General features: G+C 40.9%; 1 protein-coding gene across 1 annotated transcript in view; it reads right to left on the bottom strand.

Moving 5' to 3' along the window:
- The window catches only part of plxnb3 (plexin B3), a 58,609-nt gene extending 41,663 nt beyond the window's left edge, over positions 1-16,946 (bottom strand). Inside the window, exon 1 of the mRNA XM_002935494.3 lies at positions 16,770-16,946. Within this exon, the coding sequence (XP_002935540.2) occupies positions 16,770-16,931 (162 nt within the window). The 5' untranslated portion in view covers positions 16,932-16,946. The remainder of the gene's footprint in view (positions 1-16,769) is intronic.
- Between the last annotated feature and the right edge of the window lie 1,363 nt (positions 16,947-18,309).

The following is an 18,309-nucleotide window of genomic DNA, read 5'->3' as shown; positions in this document are numbered from 1 at the left end:
TGTATGGCCAGCTTAAGAAATTATAGTTTTCAATTTAAAGTACATTTCAAGAAGCACTGTCACATAGCTATCATATATGGAAAAGTGTCAGTACTGCTTAGAAACCCTGCACTTTTTGGCAACAAATCCTACTCCTTGCACTCCCATTTGCCTTCCAGTAGCTGCTAGCACTCAAATCCAGCATTTGTACAAACCTCAGCATCTTAATAGGTTATGGTGGCCGAACATAGGCTGATCAGCCACATAGTAAGTTAGGTTGAAAAAAGACGTACGTCCATCATGTTCAACCATAATGCCTATATATAACCTGCCTAACTTCTAGATGTTCACCAGATCAGGGGCTAAGAGTGCGCTCTGTCTTTTATCAGGCAGAAGAGGCTGCTGCCTTTATTTGTGTGCTGGACAGTTTCACCTTTCCACCCCTAACATATATCTCTGACTCCTAGGAATCTCTGGCAGAGCACAGCATGCAGGAGAATAGAAGACAGAGGTATCGCTCATCCGTTCATAACATATAGCAGACATTTAAAGGGGGCCCTTATAAGTTTGGGAACCTTAGACTGGCCTTGTTAATATGGCTAGAAATTCTAGTGGTACATTAATATTGTTTTGCTTTCAACTGATTAAGAATGGAAGGAAATAACATAGATTTATGTACCACTGGAATTTGCCCTGTTTATAACTTTGGAAAATGCACAGAACTGTTGGCATGTCTGAAGTTGATATGCCCTTTATCAGTTTCATTTAGTAATTTTACTGGCATGTCTGGGGTTAATATGCCCTTTATCAATTTAATTTAGTTATACTGGCACCTTTGAAGTTAATGTGTCCTTTATTCTTTTTATTTAGTGATTATACTGGCACATCTGGGGCATGTAAAGTGGGTGTGACATGTGAGGGCGTGGTCACAAAGCAGGCGTGGCCAAACATTTTTGCCGCGCCACATATTTTTGTCCCCCTTTCTCTTAATGAAATGTTGGGAGGTATGCTTTTAATACAGCTCAAAACCTTGTTTGCCCTTGCAGCTGCTGCCTGGCATTGCTTGCTACAGCCAAGTTTATTATCTACAAGGACTCCAAGGTCCTTCTCCATTATTGATTTGCCTAGTGCAGTCCTATTAAGGGTATAAGTGGCTGCATATTTTTACATCCTAGGTGCATGACCTTACATTTATCCACATTAACTCTCATCTGCCACTTAGCCGCCCAGATTGCCAGTTGGTCAAGATCTTGCTGCAAGGATGCCACATCCTGGATAGAATTGACTGGTCTGCAGAGTTTTGTGTCATCTGCAAACACTGATACATTACTTATAATACCCTCCCCTAAGTCATTTATGAACAAGTTAAACAAAATTGGACCCAGTACAGAACCCTGAGGGACCCCACTGAGAACCTTACTCCAATTAGAGAATGTACCATTAACAACCACCCTCTGTACCCGATCCTGTAGCCAGTTTTCTATCCATGTGCAAACGACCTCACTAAGACCAATAGACCTTATTTTAGAAAGCAGTCGTTTGTGGGGAACGGTATCAAATGCTTTGGCAAAATCCAAATAGATTATATCTACTGCATCCCCACTGTCCAGCTTCTTACTTACCTCATCATAAAAAGCAATTAAATTGGTCTGACATGACCTGTCCTTCATAAAGCCATGCTGATTACTGCTCATAATTCCATTCTCCAGTACATAATTTTGTATGTGATCCCTTAACAAGCCTTCAAATAGGTTGCCCACCACGGATGTCACAGGCCTATAATTGCCAGGCTGAGATCTTACTCCCTTTTTAAATATAGGAATGACATTCGCCTTCTTCCAATCCCTAGGTACCATACCTGATGAAAGCGAGTCTGAGAATATCAGAAACAAGGGCCACTGCAATTCTGACCCTAGCTCTCTCAGTACCCGAGGGTGTATTCCATCTAGCCCAGGTGCTTTGTTCACACTTATCTTGTGTAACCCTTTAAGCACCATATCCTGTGCCAACCACTGTGTAGTTGGAGCTGAGGCAACAGTGCAGCTATTGGGTGGGACTTGGCCCTCTGGCTCCTCTACTGTATACACAGAAGAAAAGAACTGGTTAAGCACATCTGCCTTTTCTGTATCCGCTGTAACCATATTGTTACTATAACTCAATGGGGCCACACCCTCAACCTTCATCTTTTTACTATTAATATACTTAAAAAACTTTTTGGGGTTAGTCTTGGCCTCTGCCACGATGCGCTCCTCATTTTCTATCTTAGACTTCCGGATTGCTGTTTTACAACACTTGTTACAGTGTTTATATTCATTAAACGCAGCTACTGTCCCCTCTGACTTATATTTCTTAAAAGCTTTCTTTTTTTTCCCCTATTAACTTTTTTACCTCAGATATATAATATATATACAGTCATGCAGAAAAAAGAAAAGAAGTGTGCTCTCAAATTTACGTATAAGTAACTTGTGGCGTACACAAGGTGTTTTCCACCCAACGGATAAACCAAATAACAAAGAGGAATTTTTGTGTTTTCGCCTTAAAATATAACTTTTATTTTATAACCTTAAAAAAGAGTAAATTACACCACTCAATAAATAGATCAATAAATTAGTAAAAAACCACCTGACTATCCTAAATCACAGTGGAACAATTCATGACTCTAATGGTTAATCAGAGTGAATTACTTGCAATAAATACACCAAACAATTAAGGATATAGTCCAATTCATGTTAAGATTCACATGTATCAATTCATTACTTAATTCCCATAATTATCTTAAAATGGTGAGAAGGAGAGGAGAGATGGGGGAGACACCGGGAACAAGCCACTTAAATCACTATGGGGATGGGCTAGAGAGATATCATCCACAGCCAGTAATCGCCTTAGTATATATATATACAGTCATGGCCACAATTGTTGGCACCCCAGAAATTTTTCCAGAAAATCAAGTATTTCTAACAGAAAAGTATTGCAGTAACACTGCAATTTTTTGTTCTGTTCCAATACACACAAAGGGAATAAACATGTGTATAGCAAAACGTGTTACTGCAATACTTTTCTGTGAGAAATACATGATTTTCTGGAGAAATTTCTGGGGTGCCAACAATTTTGGCCATGACTGTATAATGAGCAGACAGATATACTGTGCAGCTTGCCCATCCATCTCCTGTAAAGAACTTTTTTAGGGATGTCCCCATGTCCTTGTATGTGTTATAATAAAAATGTCATTACACGGAGACATTTACATAAATTAGGGGAGTCATTGTCAGCCTGTTGCCTTCAGCCCTTAGTCAACTTAAGTTGCCACTATCTCCTTACAAGCTTGCAGCTTTCAGTGGACACTGGGAGTTGTAATAGAGCCATAGTTGGAAAGCCTTAAGCCAGGCATGCACTGTAGGACCAGCTCATATGACAAGGGTGTCAAACAAGCAGATCTTTACTTAAATTGATATAATCCGATAGTTATGTCCCCAAATCAATGATCAGATGACAATAGGACCCTAGGGAGTACTGTTGGGTGAGACCGCATCTATGCATTGAGGCAGTACTTATGCAATGCCATTTTTAAACAAATATTAGCTGGATGCCCCATACAATGCCAAATAAACTGGCAACATGATCTGAAGGGGACAAGCCGTAAGCTTTTAATGGCTTGTATGTGGCCACCTTTAGGTTGGGAAACGCTTTCATACATAGGCAATATTAAACTCCGTATTGTAAAACTTATTAGAAGCCATCAAGTAGTTTCATGACAAATAATGGCAAAAAGCTGCAGACGGAATTTAAGGTGACTTCTAGGGGCATTTCACTCTGCATTCTCCTGTGGTGTGTGTGTATATATATATATATATATATATATATATATATATATATACATATATATACACATATATATATACATATATATACATATATACATACACACAGTGGCTTGCAAAAGTATTCGGCCCCCTTGAACTTTTCTACATTTTTTCTACATTTTCTACATTACAGCCACAAACATGAATCAATTTTATTGGAATTCCACGTGAAAGACCAATACAAAGTGGTGTACACGTGAGAAGTGGAAGGAAAATCATACATGATTCCAAACATTTTTTACAAATAAATAACTGCAAAGTGGGGTGTGCGTAATTATTCAGCCCCCTTTGGTCTGAGTGCAGTCAGTTGCCCATAGACATTGCCTGATGAGTGCGAATGACTAAATAGAGAGCACCTGTGTGTAATCTAATGTCAGTACAAATACAGCTGCTCTGTGACGGCCTCAGAGGTTGTCTAAGGCTGATGCCACACCAGGCGTAGGTCTGATTTTTTCGGCAAGCGGAAAAACGCTTGCCGAAAATTCAGCCCTACGCCTGCTACTTGTGCCTGCACCCGAATGAATGAGATACGCTCGGGTGCAGGCACATGTAGCCGATATACGCATGAAAACGCGAGACTTTGCATTCTCACGCGTTTTCATGCGTATATCGACTACATGTGCCTGCACCCGAGCGTATCTCATTCATTCGGGTGCAGGCACAAGTAGCAGGCGTAGGGCTGAATTTTCGGCAAGCGTTTTTCCGCTTGCCGAAAGAATCAGCCCTACGCCTGGTGTGGCATCAGCCTAAGAGAATATTGGGAGCAACAACACCATGTATGATTTTCCTTCCACTTCTCACGTGTACACCACTTTGTATTGGTCTTTCACGTGGAATTCCAATAAAATTGATTCATGTTTGTGGCTGTAATGTGACAAAATGTAGAAAAGTTCAAGGGGGCCGAATACTTTTGCAAGCCACTGTGTGTATGTATATATATATATATATATATATATATATATATATATATATATCAGTCCTGATGGTGTCTGCACTCCAAGGCTTTAGTATTCTGTGGGGTGCACAGCCAAAATCTGAGTATTTAGCATGAAATAATCCATGGCCGGCACACCCTTAAAATTCAAAAAAAAATTTTTTATTGAAAACTCATTGTTTAAAAACCAACGTTTCGGTCCTCATTAGGACCTTTATCAAGGATGATAAAGGTCCTAATGAGGACCGAAACGTTGGTTTTTAAACAATGAGTTTTCAATAAAAAAATGTTTTTGAATTTTAAGGGTGTGCCGGCCATGGATTATTTCATGCTATATATTATATGTACTGCTGCTAAGCAATGTAGTCCATTATAATCGTCGCTTAGTGTCGTCATTGTGTAACATGATGAACTGAAACTTATGTATTTTAAATAATAATGTACCCATTGTTGTCAGGATCGCTTCAGAGTTTACAAAGCACCTTGCTGACTCCAAAGTTTCCAAAATTGGCAATACATTATTCCCTTAGCATTGAGAATGTAGAAATTCAGAATTCAGATGCAGGCTTCCCTTCGACTGGCATAGGATAACGGTGTATTCCTGCACCTACCTGTTAGCCACATGGCCTGACTACTCAACTCTGTTTTGTACAAGAACCCACTTCCCAAACAATCTGTGATAATTAGATGTCCCTAAACCTGCTGGTGCAGTGTCTACAGAGACACCATGTAATATTGTCTGGCTTCTCTATAATTCTACACACAGCGGCCTTTCAAAAGCAATCACGGCAGGAAAGCCGGAGGTGTCTACAAGACAGGTGTGAGCCTCCCAATCCCAAACTGACGTGTTCTGCAGGTGTTTGTGGGGGGAGGGGTAGCACAGAAATCCCAAGAGCCTCCTTACAGAAAAACATAACCTATTTATAAGCAGAGCTTGTTCATTCATTTATTTTCTCTCCCCTTTTAAAACTGTAAAACTAACATGGAGTAGTTTCCATTGCATTACTAGGGACAGCTTTTGTAATGTGGGAAAAACCCACACTGTGCCTGCTGTGTCAATAACGGCTGCTGCCTTGTGTTATTTACTTTAAATATAGCCCAGTGTATCTTAAAGGGGAAATTAACACTAAAAATAAATATGGCTAGAAATGCTGTATTTTACATAAGCTTAATGTCTAATGGTGAAGACACACAAAGCTACTAAGTAGCAGCTACTTGTCACAGCTACTAAACATCAGAAAATACCCTGCTATAGACAATACTGAGAATTGCCCCTGCTAAAACACACGTAGAGACAATTGTCAGTAAATGATTAGCTTTGTCTATAAATTCCTATAAATTCACAACCTGGAAGAGGAAGCCGGCAGCGTTAAGTTGCGGGCGGGGAGGGCGAACGGAAGAGCTCTACCCGAACCGCTGTGACCCGCAAGTGCTGTTAACCTGCAGGTATCGGGCCAGCCCGCACATCACTATTCAGTACCTCTATAGCAGTAATGATTCACAGAATGTCACAGGAGCTCTCCATCTTGGATTTTGTTAGGTGTGTTAGTGACACTGCACATGCTCAATGTGCACAGGGCAGCTTTGGAGAAGCAAAGCTTAGGGGTCATTGCTTATCAAGCTAAAAATGAGGTTTCTCTGTCATAGAGGATGATGCTACAGGGCCAGTGTCGGACTGGCCCACCAGGATACCCGATAAACTCACGTAGGCCCAGGTGTCAGTGGGCCCTCTTGCTTCTAACTGTTTAGCCTATTTCATAGTCATACCCTATTTCTGTATGGGAACAAGGAAGCTTGATAGATGGAAGAATAGAGTATAGTATGTAGAGAAAAGAGACTATGATAATAAAGAGTTTTTGGAGGCACATATCTTCCCTGATGAAGGCTGAGTTGCCTTGGGCTGATACAGAACCTCAAATCATAATGTTTACATACACATATAATGAAGCTATTACATACCAGCTATACCAGCCAGCAGATACAAAGAAATTACCCTACAATTGCTTCATAACTCATATTTAACTCATGCTTAACCACTAAGGCAAATTTGTTACATGATATTTAGTTATGCCCTAAGGTTCAAATTTTCTGGCGGCAAGTGATCTCCTATAGGATGCACATGGTCAGTAAACATCTCCAATGAAAGATTGACTGGACTTTATTCAACAATATACATTTTATCCCACAATTTAACAAAACAGCGGCGGCCCAAAAGGCCAATGGCTTTCTATAGAAACCCCATCTATCACACTTGTGAAACAGAAGTTATAATACATCTTCCATATGGCTTGGTTGGGTATACCGAATCCGCTATTTTGGGATTCTGCCGAACCCCGAAACCTTTGTGAATACCGAAATGAATCTGAATCCTAATTTGCATATGCAAAGCAAGCACTCAAGGGGTTAAAATGGCCGCACGGCAAAAAAAACCTCAACTAACGTGTTTATGTGACAAAAAGCCACATGATATTAACAATTCGGATTCAGTTCAGCCAGGACCAAGGATTCAGCTGAATCTGAATTTTGCTGAAAAAGCCCGAATCCTGTATTCGGTGCATCCCTAGTTGGAAACCATTCTCAGTTTGGACCACAAACATTAACACTCTCCCATAGCCAATCAGATACTTAACATTCTACACCTTTTATAACACAGGGTGGTATGATGTGGAAACACTAAAGAGTAAGCCACTTTTGCTAGAAACAAACCAATTTATCTAAACCATATCCCATGAAAACAGAAGAACTGCACGTATCCCTCCCAGGAGTCACTGTATCAATAGCTTATTGCCATTGTATCTATAATAAACTGAAATTACTCTGTAAGGCCTGCAAAATAACTTGGTAAGAACCTCACGTTATGTTCATTTTTTTCCACCATTTGTATCCTTATCGCTAAAATATTGTACTTCACAATGCATGTTTGCAAATTTTCACTTAACAAATGCTCTGTCCGTAAGCGATGTTTGTTATTCTTATAAAACACTCTTATAAAAATAAACTTTCGGCATTTCTACCCTACTTCTTTGTTAAGAGGCCCGGATTTGTGGCGAGGCCCGGGCCTAGGGCGGCACAATTTTAGGGGCAGCATGCCGCCCTGCCTCAACTAAATTTTAACATTTAATGGCCATACGGAGCAATGGGGACTTCTCCCCACTGCTTCGTATAGGAGTTTAAATGGGTGCGCACTTGCGTCGGCGCGGCGCGGCAGGGAGGTATAGGACTCGTTATCCAGAATGCGCGGGACCAGGGGTATTCCGGATAAGGGGTCTTTCCATAATTTGGATCTCCATACCTTAAGTCTACTAAATAATTAATAAAACATTAATTAAACCCAATAGGATTGTTTTGCATCCAATAAGGATTATTTATCTTAGTTGGGATCAATTACAAGGTACTGTTTTATTATTACAGAGAAAAGGGAATCAGAATCAGAGGGGGAAAAGACCCCATCAGAAGCCTCTCTAATTTGCCTTCCTGACTCCAAGATGGCAATCGGACCAGTCCCTGGATCTGATCTTTATATTTCAGAAAGCTCAGTTAAGGCAATACAAACAAGGCCATTAACTTTGGAAACTATACATATATATATATATATACATATACATATATATATATATACACACACACACACACACACAATCACCAGATTCTATGCAGCCCAAAATTCCAAATCAATATGAAGCATTAAAGGGTATGATATCATGTTATAGCAGTATCCCTTGCCGCTATATGTATAAAAATGGACATTACACTGGGAGCTGAGACTTTGGGATAAACAGGGAGTGGCGAAGCCTGGAGCCCAAACACCCAGCCAGCGAGGCACAAATCTTCAGTCCGTGTAGAGGATTTGTTGTGACCCGGGCAAGCTTAACATGAAAGGGCCTCACATACTGGATGTGTCTGGGATATGACAAGCTTCATTTTGATAAGTGACAGGCTGGATGTGACAGCCCGGAACAATGTGACAGGTGGCACAGTGCATGTGTGAACGCAGGCGGAAAATGAACCATGTCAGGATAATGGAAGGAGATGAGATAGCTGGGATTCAGTTGTTACCATCCTACAAAATGGCACTACCTAGCTCTTTATTAGTAAACTTTTCTGCTGCAAAAAGTTTCTTACTATCCTTTCCTCTATTGCTGCATACTAATGTCTCCCTACTCAACTGATTCATTCTACTCACCCTTATACTATAGTCTTTATTTGTGGTCAGACTCTCCTTATTGATCCATGTGATCCCTCCCAATATCTACTAATATTGCTTTATATAACCCTTCCCTATAACATATTGCTCCACATAACCTCCTACTTAAAACTATTCCTATAGCTCCATACAGTCCCACCATATACATGTTCCTTTTGCTCCACATAACCCCCACCCTATAACAAAACTTATAACACCATACTATACCTACTACTATTGTTCTATTTATTGCTATATAAATAACTACTCCAATTTATCCATATAATCCTTCCCTATAACTACTACTATTGCTCCTAATTTAAAATTCTACTATTGCTCCATACAAACAATTTTTATAACTACTCCTTTTGCTTTATATAGCCTACACTATAACCCCTTCTACTGCTCTTTATTACCTCTTCCCATAAGTAGTCTTATTCATTCATATGACCCTCCCTACAACTGCTCCTTATGGTTGATACTTTCGCCCCATATACCCTACCAGTGTAGTCTAACTCAGTGCTGTCCAACTGGCGGCCCGCGGGCCGCATGCGGCCCGCAACCCCCCTCTGTGTGGCCCCCCACCTGTCTGGCTGCTTTGATGGCTTACTCTTGTGTAAGCTTTGAATGGTATCAGTACTGTGATTAACTGCCCCCCCTGCATGGTTCTCACCTCAGATTCAGGCTGTAATCAGGCTGTATTGTTTAAATATGTAATTCCCTGTGTTGTTCACACCTTTTAATCTCTGCATTGTTCACCCCCTGCAGTGTTCACACCTCAGGCTCAGGCTGTAATCACCCCCATTGTTCCCCTGTTCACACCTCAGGAGCAGTAGAAACCCACAAATAATCCCTGCACACTACAAAAAGAACATATACTGAGGTGGTACTGCAATTAAAAAGTTTTTTAATATATAGTTATTGTGCAGACTGTAGGAGCAGTGCCAGCATTGTGTCACTGTATGCTGCCTGTGTGTGCCATACACACAGGCATCATAGGGCAAGCAGAGTATGGCACACACAGGCAGGGTAGGGAAGGCAGAGTATGGCACAAACCAACCAAGAATTGCAAACACAGTGAAAGTATGGCACACACAGGCAGGGTAGGGAAGGCAGAGTATGGCACACACAGGCAGGGTAGGGCAGGCAGAGTATAGCACACACAGGCCAAGTATGGCACAAACCAGCCAAGTATGGCACACAGGCAGGGTAGGGAAGGCAGAGTATGGCACACACAGGCAGGGTAGGAAAGGCAGAGTATGGCACACACAGGCAGGGTAGGGAAGGCAGAGTATGGCACACACAGGCAGGGTAGGGAAGGCAGAGTATGGCACACACAGGCAGGGTAGGGCAGGCAGAGTATGGCAGGTTTTTGCTGTACTACAACCATTAATATGGGTATGGTCATGTGATAACATAGGTGTGGTTTCAAGTGGGTGCGGTTTCAAAAAGGGGAGTGGTCAAAACTGGCTTCCATTATCGGCCCTCCACCACGTAGGTCGGAAAAATTCCGGCCCTCGGTACAACAGAAGTTGGACAGCACTGGTCTAACTTATTACATATTTCATACAGTGTGTTCAAGGGCCAGATTATCATAAAATTGTGATGTTATACTATAATTCTACAGAGCCCAAGACCAAACAGGGGGCCATAAAAATCCTTTCGAGGGCCACCAGTTGGATCCCAGTTGTACAGCTGTGCCCTACACAATACCTCCTTGTATTGCCCATATAATCCCACTGTTTTCATCCCTATTGCTCCTTGTAACCCTTTTTATTACAACTCCTATAGCTCCTGTCTTACTGTATAACACTTCCTAAGGCCACATATCTCTGCTCCTACTGTCTGGCTCCAATGTCTCCTACTGTATGGCTTCACAAATGTCTATGTCTCCTACTCAATAAAACGCTTGTTCAGCTTCTCTGCTACTCTGTCTAGCCATGCACTGCTGCTCAAACACATAACAGCAATTCATAAAAGCATCCTAGCATTCTATAAACTCCAACAAACTCCAGCAAAGAACAGAAATGGCTACAAATGTCAGCAACCATGTGACAGTGATAAGCAACAATTCCGTTACATAACCTATTAGTCCCATTTCCCCTTTCCTGCCAGCCTTGAATCCTTCCTTCTGATAGCTGGTATCTATTCATTGCCACTGTGCTTGCACCCTCCCCTGTGTTTGCTTTGGTCTCTGGATCCGGCACTCAAACAGTGTACATTTCCTCAACAGCATGACAGCAGAGAGGGGAAACAAAACTACTTACAGCTGGTTATACACATGCCAATATGCTCCGTAAGCCTGGCCTATTTCATCCTTATTAACTGGTCACTGGCACATTTACATGACCCTTGGGGCAGCAGATTCTTGTCACTTCTGGTTGATCACAGAGGTCAAACCAACACAAGATTAGATCAATCCTGTTATCCAGAAAGCTCCAAATTATGGGAAGGCCATCTCCCATAGACTCATTATATATATATATATATATATATATATATATATATATATATATATATATATATATATATATATATATATATATAAAGTCCAAGGAAATCAGGCACTCACGTATCAGAGGTAAGGATGCCTGGGTGCAGAATTATAATAAAGATAATACAAAAAGGTACCCCGCACTCACAGGACTTATAAGAAAATAAACAATTTTTATTGGTAAAAAAACTAACGTTTCGGCTGGCACAGCAGCCTTTCTCAAAGTGATTCTGTGAGGGGATTTGTTTGACACAGAATCACTTTGAGAAAAAACGTTAGTTTTTTGACCAATAAAAATTGTTTATTTTCTTATAAGTCCTGTGAGTGCGGGGTACCTTTTTATATATATATATATATATATATATATATATATATATATATATATATATATATATATATATATATATAAAAAATAATAATCGTCCGTAGCCGGCACACCCTTCAATACTTTATCAAAAATTTATTGAAAACATATTGTTTTTTTAAAAACCAACGTTTCGGTCCTCACTCATTAGAACCTTTCTCAAGGATAGGTCCTAATGAGGACCGAAATGCTGGTTTTTAAAAAAACAATATGTTTTCAATAAATTTTTGATAAAGTATTGAAGGGTGTGCCGGCTACGGACGATTATTATTTTTTGTATACTCATATTTTGGCTGTGCACCCCGTGGAATATTGAGCCTTGGAGTGCTGACACTATTTGGATTGAAATTATATATATATATATATATATATATATATAGAAACAACAACAAGAGATCCTCTGCACTCACCCATTATCAATATATAGAACATGAAGACATTCGGTGCATTTAAGCTACTAAGAAATGCCCTTCCCTTTAAGCAAAACAGGGATTGTTTGTCCATATATTGCAATATACTTCAAGCTGGCCAACTACGTCAAAGTCATCCCTTTTGACCAGTTCCTACACTGACTTATGCGATTCATTAAGAATTCTACTGCTTCATTATACATTATATATATATATATATATATATAAAATTCAAAATGTTAATTTTCTTTTTCTCTGTAATGATAAAACAGTACCTTGCAATTGATCCCAACTGGGATTCAAACCCCACTGGGATTATTTAAAGTTTGACTTAAGGCATGGGGATCCAAATTTTAAAAAGACTCCTTAACTGGAAAATCCCAGGTCCCATGCATTCTGGGTAATAGATCCTATACCTGTAGTTATTATCCATATGCATAGCCAGTCACTCAATATTCAATCATCGTTTCATATATTCCCTATAAACAGTTACTGCAATCTTATTCATTAAATAGAAAGGTATAAGGACATATTACTGCTTTATTTAACCAACAACAGAATCAATATTTTTTTATATCTGCAGTTATGTATATACATTGGTGATTGCATACTGGTATTTTCCATAAAAAAAAACCCATGGAACAGTATCTTAAAGGAACAGTAACACCAAAAAAATGAAAGTGTATAAGCACATTATATTTTAATTACTTTAAAACGCTTTAATTTTTTAAAGTTACTGTTCCTTTAAACCTACTTTCTTTGCCCCCATGCTCCCTCCTGCAAAATCAATTTAATCAGTACTACAGATAAATACCACCAGGGGGTGAATCATTCACACAATAAACATGACCACTGATACTGACCACAGCCAAGGGGTCAATGCTTTTTGGATGTTGTGCCAAAAGCAAACAATTATCAGGACTTTGTCAATAGACACAAAAATGGCAAGTCAATAAAACATTTCCAGATACATTTCAAGCACTACAGCTCTAACGCCAATGCCAAGCATTACCCAAAGTGCAATAGCTAAAAATACAGCGTGACCATGGGCACATTACTTAAGCTAACAGGGCTGCTGGCACAAGTTTAGGATTAAGGGTTCTTTGAAAAAGAGAGAGACTAGGGCAGGACAAACAACACAGTTCCTAGTGGACCCAAATTAAAGTCTTGTTTTAATTATTACTGCCAATTGTAGTTGGACATTCTACTTAAGGACGCAGCATGGGGAACAAATTTTGGGTTAAGATCCTGAAAAATCTGCTATTTTGACCCCATACCCATTTAGATCACCTGGGGATGGGTATGTTGTAGTGTGGGCAGTCACAAATATCATATATGATATCATATCTGTGGGGTCTTCGGCCAGCCAGAATTTCTGCCCACCAGATGTACAGATATATATAACTACTGCAAGCAGACATGGATTGGTAGCAGTAGTCTTTTTGACCCCTATATGAGGGCCAAAAGGACCGATATTTGCCCATGTATGTGCAAGGAAGTATGTGTATAGAATACATGACAATAAAACCAACCTGAGCACAGAAATACAAATAAGGTATTCTACATTATTTGTTGTTTTCCCGCTAGGCTGGGGGTTGCCGTAATCATTTTCCTGTGTACTTCGCTGTGTGGAAGCTGTAATCTCTGAATGTCAAGACAACAGGAAACAGCCCAGATAAACAGACTCCCCCTTACCTGCTCATACAATAATGTACTTCCTTCAATAATACTATATTGTCCCACAAACATTTTTCCTTGCACCTTCATTGCGGAGGTCAAAGAAATATATCAGAACAAAACCCAGTAACAAAAAGACATGGCTATAAGATGTGCTTTAACGGGGTTGTTTACCTTCAAATGAACTTTTAGTATGCCGTAGAGAGGGCTATTCTGAAACAATTTGTCTTCTTTGTTGTATTATGTGTTGTTTTTGAATTATTTAGATTTATATTCAACAACTCACCAGTTTGGAATTTTAGCAGCTATATGGTTGCTAGGGTTTACTTAAACCACCCCTTTAAACCCAGGTTTTTATCCCCCCCCCCCCTTGCCAAAGACACAGAATCTCCATTGTTGGCAAAGTGTTATTTCCTTGGCTTTACTAAGTTTTATTTTCCCAAGTCATCTCCTAATGAATGATTTTCAGCCAATGCACATGCAGCAGACAAGCAATCGGGACTGCCTCGCCGCGGCTCTCTATGATGTGAACAGGAGTGAGCACTATTCAGCATGAAAATATAGAGCATACTGGTACAGTAAAAGTGCTCCTATCTGTGTTTCCCATAAGTGAATATCTACTAGGGTGTCACTGGTGCTTTTCCAGTAGTTGAAATAGACTGGCTGCAAAGCGCTGTGTAACTCTGAGACACACAGAGCTGTGCCTGGGCTTCTACCCACCAGTGCATACTTTCATGCCAATATTCGCTCTGCACGCAGGCCTACACAGAAATAAAGGAGCCGATGGGAGCGCATCTGCATTTCTCTGCCTGTGGGACAATACAGGTGAACAGAAGACGAGGCATGGCTCCATGCGCCCTTAACCTAAGGCTATGGGGCATGAAATGTTTTAGGCTAAGGAATATGGGATGTGTTGTCATCCACTGCAGCAGACAAACACAGATGAACAAGCACATGTGTGTTAGCCCTAAGGCTATGGCACATGTTGCTTAGTCTCTGTCCACCAATTCGCTGCCTTCCATGCCAACTTTAAAAGTATGCAGTGGCGTAACTATAGAGAAGTGATCCTCAACCAGTGGCTCAGGAGCAACATGTTGCTCACCACCCTTTTTGATGTTACTCTCAGTGGCCTCAAAGTGGGTGACCATTTTAATATTTTTGGCTTGGAGACAAGTTCTGGAAGCACAGAAACGCAGTTTTACTCCAAGTCAAACTTCTGCAGGCTAGCAGTCCATATGGGGCTACCAAATAGCCAATCACAGCCCTTATTTGGCATCCCCAAATACATTTTTGAATGCTTGTGTGGCTCCCCAACACTTTTTACATTTGAGTGTGGCTCACAAGTAAAAAAGGTTGCTTTGGAGGAAGCAGACCCTGCAGTGGTGGGGGACCTGGATCATGGGGTCTGCTTCCTCTATGGTTGTAGAAACTATAGTACTTGACTGCCTGTCCTGCTTACATCCCCCACTCTACAGGCACTTTCCTACATAAAAGCACTTAACCAAACATTCCACAGTGATTTAAGACACAAATACAGATATTATTTGTTTATAATGGAGGAAGACAAGTAAAATCTCAAGGAGGCCAGCAGGCAATCAGCAGCATGAGGACAAAATACCCTTCCCAAAACCAAAACAGCAATCAAGCCTATACATAAGGCCATCCACGGGCCAACCTGCCTCCCCACAGCCCAAAAGGTCCTGTATTAGTCACAATCAAAGAAAATATATTATTCTAAGCTCCTTTCCCATATACATTCATTAACAACATTCAATGGTTGTATAGTTCTTTAGAATTGTAATTCCAAGCAGTATTTTTCTGGCCTTTTCATAATGTCTGCACTGCTGGTTCTGACTCCTAAAACCATGAAGCAGAAGCCAGTTGGTTCGGAAAACTAATTTCTGCTTCATTTTAACAAATTAGAGATCTGAAAGATCTGAATGGGATACAGTGTCAACTGCACATTCATTTACTCTTCTCTTTAAAGGGGTGGTTATATTTAGGCCCTATATTTAGTATGTTATATTTAGGCCCTCCTCTGTACATGTGTCTGTCTCTCTTTCAATCCACTGCATGGTTGCTATGCAAAATCAGACCCTAGCAACCAAACAGCTGCTGAAATTCCAAACTGAAGAGCTGCTGAACAAAAAGCTAAATCATTTAAAAACAGCAAATAATAATAAAGAAGACCAATTGCAGATTATCTCAGAATAGCACTCACTATATTAAACTAAATGTTAATTTAAAGGTGAATTACCCCTTTAAAACCACTGAATATTTGTAGTGTATATATATTTGGAAGCTTGGGTGCAGTAGTTTAACCTCCGACATTAAACGCCTCCCAGTACAAACAAGAGGCAAGGTTGTGCATTGTGTCTCTCTGCCTTAAGGGGGTTAGCAAGGACTCAGGTGAGCAGTGCAGGGAGTAGGAGGGGTAATAATCTATATCCATGCAGAGCATTGCTTAGAGCATTGCCTCGGCTGTTGTATCAATACATTTAATATATATACATATAATATCTATTGGACCTCAAGTTGGCTGGCTGGATCGGACAAATGGCATACTCTTACCTTGCATAGACTGCAGCTCCGTGTGCTTTTGCATTGCTACAAGCAGATCTCTAACCTGCCTAAATTCCCACAGGAATAAATGTGAGGAAAGAATGAGATCAGATCACTTTAGATTGTTGCAATCTGATCGGTTACCTATATCTGAACCTCACAGAAGCAAGAGGTAGAAGGGAGAGGTAGTAACACAGACTCACAATGCAAGAGGGGGTGGGAGACTAAAAGGCAATGAAAGTACCTAGGGCAGAGTGATAGGGTGGGCAAAATAGATCCAAAGGGCCCCCCTTTTTCTCCTCTTACCTGTTTCTGTTGTCCCTCTGTACATAGATCAGCGTCTGTTCCACAGAAGTGAAAAAGAGCAACTTCCCTAGAAGTCTCCCAAGGAGAACAACAGGCTGCGACTCGGCATGGGAAACCTGTAGGTCCAACCCACCAACTAATTTGCACAACGCTATTATCCATACTCCTATCTCTACTGTCCCCTACTGTTTACTCTTGGAAATGCACCCTACCTGCCCATTTTTTGTGTTCCCTGGCTTTACATTGGGTTTTGCTTTTCGTGATATTATTTAATGTATTTTACTCTCCCTTATTTGCTCTTCAGCAATTGTTATGGCCCCTGGAGAGGACTAGTGCTGCTGTACAGCTTCCAGTTTTGTTAAATTTCCAAACCCCTATGATGCTGACAGTAGAAAACCTTAACAGAATTGAGAGGGAAGGCATTAGTGGTAGGTTGGCTTATGCAGTGTAGGACTGGCCCACCTGGATACCAGGAAAACTCCCAGTGGGCCCAGGTGTAAGTGGGCCCTCCTGCTCCTGACCATTTGGCCTGTTTGATGGTCATTCCTTAATTCTGCATGGGAACAAAGAGGAGAAATTGATGGAAGAATAGATGCTAGCATGTAAATAAAAGATACAATGAGAATAAAGAGGTTGGGAGAGGAAAGGCCCCTGGGTCCCCAGTCTGATACTGGGCTTATGCCTAAGGAAGGTAGTCCAACTGTGTCCCAATGTGTTCAGTTCAGGAGCTGCCCCCCCAGGTCCAGGCTGGGATTCAAAGTAGACCCTGGTATTTCAAGTACACAGAGGCCCAAATAGTCCCTACAAGCTTAATAAATAGTGACTATGGCAGTGAACCCCAACCGGTGGCTCGGTTGAATTCCGGACTTGGTGGCAAGTTTTGGCTGAATAAAAACAAGATTTACTACCAAATAAAACCTCCTGTATACTGATAGTGTACATAGAGGCTACCTAACAGCCAATCTTAGCCTTTTTTGACACCTCCATGAACTGTTATGATGCTTATTTTGCTCTCCAAGTCTTTTTACATTCAACTGTGGCTCACGAGTAAGAAAGGTTGGGGACCCCTGGTCTATGGTATCTTACAGAAGCCCCTCTGGCATTTGCCAGAATCCACAGATTGCCAGTCCAGGCCTGCCCCACCTTATGAGGATCCTAGTTTTAGATAATTTCTCTCCTACTAAGCGGCCTCCCAGACTCCCACCTCTCTCCCCTGCAATCAATCTTAAACTCTGCTGCCAGGATCCCCCTGCTCTATCCGAAGAGGGAACCTGTTCAGCCTCAATTAAGCTCACTAGCATGGCTGCCTGTCAAGCAAAGGATAGCTTACAAAATCCTTCTGCTAACATTCAAAGCCCTTCACTCCTCTGCTCCTCACTACATTTCTTCACTGGTCTCCCTGCATGTTCCTGGTCGTCTCCTCCGCTCCTCTCAGAGCCTCCGTCTCTTTACACCATCCACACCCACTGCGCTCTCTCGTCTTAAACCTTTCTATCTCGCTGCTCCTTACCTCTGGAACTCTATCCCTGAATCCCTCTGT

This window comes from Xenopus tropicalis, chromosome 8 (genome assembly GCF_000004195.4).
Source record: "Xenopus tropicalis strain Nigerian chromosome 8, UCB_Xtro_10.0, whole genome shotgun sequence".
In the NCBI taxonomy this organism is placed as follows: Eukaryota; Metazoa; Chordata; class Amphibia; order Anura; family Pipidae; genus Xenopus; species Xenopus tropicalis.
Note: the sequence above shows the minus strand (reverse complement) of the source record. Positions and strands in the feature narration are given on the sequence as shown.